The 5,716-nt window shown below is 34.7% G+C and overlaps 1 protein-coding gene across 1 annotated transcript; it reads right to left on the bottom strand.

Annotated features, from left to right (window-relative positions):
- Positions 1-333: 333 nt before the first annotated feature.
- LOC132552802 (toll-like receptor 2 type-2) lies at positions 334-3,811 on the bottom strand. Its single transcript, XM_060216997.1, has 2 exons — positions 3,754-3,811; positions 334-2,756 (listed from the first exon to the last, which is right to left on the bottom strand). The coding sequence occupies exons 1-2, from the start codon at positions 3,809-3,811 to the stop codon at positions 334-336; spliced, it is 2,481 nt and encodes an 826-aa protein (XP_060072980.1).
- Positions 3,812-5,716: the final 1,905 nt, after the last annotated feature.

Below are 5,716 nucleotides of genomic sequence, written 5' to 3'. Positions count from 1 at the left end.
TTCAAATTAAGGCTTTACTGAGACAAAACCAAATGTGATTTAGTATTTTGGAGTAGTATTTTAGAAAAATTGTGGCTACTTTCCGTGAAGCGAAGTATATTGGTGCCTTGTCGTATACAGACAAATCTACACTTGGGTAAATATGGCTATGATAAAAAGTTAATTACAGTATGTGCTACGTACCTTCATAACACTTCAAACCAGAATTACAGATACGCTTGTTTAAGCCAGAACAGATGTCTCTTCAAATAGTTATAATAATTAATAATAATTATTAAATTATTATCAAAAATGTATATCGAATTGAAACCATCCTTTGAGATACTAGTGTTATCAAAAGTTAGACTCCGCCTTTGATACTAATCCAAAATGGTATTTCCCACGACGAATACGTTTCAGCATTTTTTCCCAAAACAGTTTCTTAGCAGCGATATCTTTTTCCACATTTATTGTGTTACCTGTTATTGGCCAACGTAACGGACGAATCATATCCCATTTTTTCCGTACAAGTTTTGGAAATTCGCTTCTTTCTATATCACTTAACAGAATAATTATGTTCATATTCTCCCTTCCGTCGCGAAATGAATAAACACTGGTCAATTTCAGCGTAAATGTTGACCATTCACGTTCCAAAAAAGTAAAACTAACGACAAATACAGTTTGCCGTGAATTATCTATGGCGTCCATAATGTTATCAGCTTTGTCTCGACCAGGTGCAAAATTCTTATCTTCGCAACAATATTCGATTTCATTCTCTTCTAACCACGGGATGAATGTTTTTGCAACCCAACTGGAATCTTCGTCACAGTAAGATATGAAAATATCATTTGCGTATGTTATATGTTCTAGTGGTTGACGACAAAATACTCGTAAGCGCACACTCCGCTTCCATACCTCTCGGGTAAGTATACCGAATAAGAAGAAAACCATTATAAGGGTCAAGGTGATTATTAACCACAATTTAGATACACAACTATCCTGGAATTGGTCAAAAGATTTTAAGAATTTTCCAATCTTCATTTGGCTGCCTCCTGTAGTAAAACATGTAAGTTCTTCCTTTTTGTATATAACCTTTGTTGATTCTATCCACGAAATGAAGTTCAAATTGTCACAGCTACACACAAGAGGATTCCCCAACAACAAAATAGTGAAGTCTTCTGATTTTGATTTCAATTTTTCTAGGAAAAAATATTCTGTATCGCTTAGTGTCGTAATGAAATTGTTACTCAGATCTATTCTCTCTATCGCAGTAACATTTTCCAGCATTTGTAAAGGAATGTGGTCCATGTGATTTCCAGCAAGACTTAACGACTTAAGAGATTCCACTTGATCTGCGAAAAGGTCGACGTTTATGCTAACGATATTGTTTGACGAAACATCGATGACAGAAAGATTATACAGTCCCTTGAATAATGAAGTCGCCGGTGTAGCAAGGAACATACCTAGATTACACTGACTTGCTGTGAGTCGTGATATCTTCGGAAATTCAGAAAACATTTTAGGGTTCGGATTTGAACAATCGATACCGGACATGTTCAAATCTTTCAAATTTACAAGGCCTTTGATTATTGAATAAGAACAAGAAGGGTGTCCATTTGAATAACTTATATCCAACACTTTGAGATTGTTATCTGCAATCGTTAAATTGATTAAAGATCCTGAAATTCCACTGTGCGTCATGTTAAAGTAAATCAAGTTCTTTGGTAGAAAAATGATCTTTTTCAATCCAGTTGAAATGCTGCGTTTCCCAACAGAGACAATCTGTGTATATTCAAAGTGTACATGAGTTAACGACGAGAAAAGCACCATAAGAGGTAGAATGTGTGGATAATAGACCCGATTATATGAAAGATCTAACACCTCAATGCATGTCTTACTACTCCATGTTGTTACAGCCTCGGTGCTGATAGTTAGTATAGCATTATGGGTAAGATATAGTCTTTTCACACATATAGATCGAAGGTAAAGTGTATCTGTTTTCTCAAGACTCACACCTTTAGTAAACATCCGTCGGAATCCAACCATTGTCAGGGAATTCATGACTGTGTGTCGCAACCCGTAGAGTCCCTGAAGGGCATCCTGTATTGTCATGGTGTAATTGCTTTCGTGTAATTTTAATGTTGAAAGTCCTCTAAAAGGCGATAGGGCGTTTTTCTCAATCTTCCTGATATATGCTCTTATAGACAATTCTGTTATGTTTGATTGATTTAAGCCTTGAAATGACGCATTTAATAAGGACACACTTTCTATCCCAATAAATGACAGCGATAGCTTTTGTAGACAACGTAGGTTTAAAAAGCCATCTCCGAAGGCAAACCCATCAAAAATATCCATAGAAAGAATTTCAAGGTGTGAAATGGTCGATAAAAGGTCCTCGGGATACATTTTCTTTATATGAAAGTAATTGCTCTTAATATCTAATGATTTCAGTTTATGCAGAGATTCAATACTTTTCGGAGAAATTGAGAAATGATTAATTTTGTTGTCTGAAAGATCAAGGTTTTCAATATTCCATACGTTGTCGAAAGCACCAGATGAAATTCCTACCAGTCGGTTTGACTGTAGATTCAATGTATGCAGGAAAGGCAAAATTGGAAAGGAGTCCTGGTGTAGACTTGTCAAGAAGTTGTTTTGCAGACTTAACATAGTTGTATTAATAGGCAGATCTTTAGGTACATACCGAAGATGACATCCTGAACACGTGACACTATTCTCTGTTTCTGTACTTGTGACATAGCAACAGTCGAGTAACGCACCTAAAAGTAAATACCAATTAACAATAGAAGGTTAACGTCTGTTGTAGGTGTATGGTCATGTGTTAACAAACGCTTGTGTATCCCAGCACCACACAAAACTAAATAATGGAGTAAAGTTTATGAAAAAAACTTGTATATCTTATTTGAATCTTTCACTTGAGTTAGAAGTCCCAATGAAATATGTTCTTGTATAAAAACAAATCTTTATCAATTCGACACCAAAATCGTTGTTGTAATAATGCGTTCACAATTTGCAGTTGTTTTTAACCTGTGTAAATCAATCTAGATTGTGACACACAATATGAATCATAGTTATATGTAAAACAAGATGGGAAAGCCGTAAAATGGGAATTCTAGATGAATTTCGAGAAATGATTTTGTTGTATGTTTTTCTTTATTTTGTTACATTGTTTTCCCAACATTTTGTATTTTAAGTTAAGCAAATATAATGAAAATTGGCAAGCATTAAATGTACATCACAATGCTTTTAATTTTATGCTTTTAATTATTAAAGTTAGACAAAAATAGATTAAGCTTGAATGTTTTATCAACTATGCTGCATCATGCTCGTAATTAACATCGGTATCGTTGATCTCTCCTCGATTCACAACAAGGTTATTGTTTTAATGTTATTCACGATTATAAGGCATCACAACAGAAGTGATGAAGCCTGTATAATATCTTTTTTTACTTAACTCTGATTAATCTTCAGTTAAGCAAAGTCTAGATATTGATTTAAGTATCATCGGTTATAGTGTCATGGTATCACGTTGGGGAGGGGGTGGGGGTTTCGTTTGTGGACAAAAGCATATGCAATGCCTTTTATGTAATCTTAACTGCTACACTATAGACAGGCGCGGGACGTATTGGTCTCAAAAAGGCATGAATTATATATTGTTCAACCTCGTTCAGTCGGTAATAACATGAAACAAACATGATCGCAGGCCAGTTTATAAGATAATGCTAAATTCGGGTTTTCGCGATATTTGGTACTTACCTGACTGTTGTATTACCCACAGAAAACATAATATCGTCATATAGTCACCGTATTTCATCTTGTCTAATTCATTTACCGTCCAGGAAGTAGTTCCTGACAATCGGGACTTCGTCTAAACACAGTAAATGGCAGTTACACTACTTTTGGTTCCGCTCTATTGAATTGCCAAGGATCATGGCATTTGTTATTATATAAATGTGTTCAAGTTAAGCTAAACTAAGTTTTAACAGCTTGCTCATTTTATCGGACAAAAGTTATTTGAATACTAACCACAATATGGGAAAACGTTGCGTAAGTGAAATTTTGTATTCCAAATTAGCACTTCATTTGTTCAATCAATAATATCAGATACGTTTTGATAACACTTTGTGGAAATCAGGATGACCATATTAAAACAGGAAGTAACACTGTGTTTCGATAGGTTAGGTTTACCTTTCATACGGGCCTTACCTTGGTGGTAAATATGCCATACAATTGATTCAATACTTTAATTTCTATATAATTATCACAGACGAAGGACTAATTCTAAGGAATCTCAAATGTTCTTCAACAACTAGGTGTCCTGATTTTTCTTTACCTTTACAGAACTTATGATCATATAGCGACAGCACAAAAGAGACGATCATAAATCCAGACAAATTTGATAGATAAAATCGATCATGCTGTTAAAGTAAACAATATACGTTTAAATCAGTTCTATTTCTTCCGAGGTCCCGTTTAATAATTAGAACTGAAAGAAAAATTGGAATAGAATGATAAAAATCGCTATCTAAATAGACCATTAAGGGTACATCTTCACACACGATCGAACGAGCCCGTACTAAAATAAGTAGATCAGAAAGACAGCAGTCAGGAAAAAGACCAGTTTTTAATCTTTGTGTACCACTGTCAGGGAAATGATATGGCATTACTAGCAAACATGAATAAAATATTTGGCTATAAAAATATGAAGATCCCAAGAACAGTCGCCACATGCAGTTTATCATCTTCGTCAGTCCCTGGCTGTTGCTGGAAAATAAAACCTCAAACAAACAACGTTGCCTTTTGTTAGTTTTTAATTTACACAAATATTTCATTATATATCGCAAATCTATTATGACAAAGTCCGGACCGCATTTTGTAAATCGTTCTAGCTAGATCTATAGAGAATTTCTGCAAAACAAATATGATATGCTTGTTTAAATGGTAAACTGAGAGTTACGATTTCCATAAGAAAATAAGTAGATGATTTGGTACAGTTTTCCTCAAAAGAATCCAATGAAATCCGAACTTGTGCTGAATACCCCTTTTAACATGCAAGTATTGTATGTATATTAATAATCAAATGAATCTGACACGGAAATGGTCGATAGATGTAATGTCAAAGAATGGGCATGATTAAAATTTACCACCACAAAAGTCGAAGAGCGAGTTTTGAATTAAAAAAACGATGGCAAGGTTAGACGTTCAAAAGGTGCAAAACTAACAAACTGCTGTGAAATATAATATATCTTGCATCTATCATAATATCAGCTATGTCAAATTAATTTGTTTTCGTCCAAAATATGGATTTGTTTTGTTTCCCATCTGGAATCTTTGCTAAGGAAAGATATGGAAATGTCAGTTTTGTGTCATATTATATGTTCCAGCGGATGGCAGCAAGTCAGTTGTAAACATACACTTCGTCGCAATGCCTCTTGAGTAAGGACATTGACAGCTAAGCATGCTTGAATCTAGTAGAGTGTCTTGCCATCATGTTAGTGTTGTGACCCGGGTAAAATACAAGGCGCTTCATACCGCTCAGTTTCGGTTGAACATCAGTCTAGGAAGCCAAAGGTTCCGGTTTCGTATCCTAGCGAAGGCAATGAAATAAATAATGACACCTTTGTAAGAGTATTGTAGTGATGTTTGATTTAGAAATAATCCACATGTAGGCGTTTATCACGTCAAATATCTTTAAGAAATTCAATGTTAAACAAATTAT

Source organism: Ylistrum balloti, unplaced genomic scaffold (genome assembly GCF_031769215.1).
Source record: "Ylistrum balloti isolate Yb309-2 unplaced genomic scaffold, AGI_CSIRO_Ybal_v1 Utg370280, whole genome shotgun sequence".
Taxonomy (NCBI): domain Eukaryota; kingdom Metazoa; phylum Mollusca; class Bivalvia; order Pectinida; family Pectinidae; genus Ylistrum; species Ylistrum balloti.
This window is presented reverse-complemented; position numbering and strand designations above follow the sequence as displayed.

Excerpts from the sequence above, each read along its gene's own strand:
- LOC132552802 (XM_060216997.1), bottom strand. The coding sequence starts at position 3,811 with ATGAAATACGGTGACTATATGACGATATTATGTTTTCTGTGGGTAATA. Across the intron at positions 2,757-3,753 it reads GTGGGTAATACAACAGTCAG|GTGCGTTACTCGACTGTTGC; the intron begins GTAAGTACCAAA and ends ATTTACTTTTAG.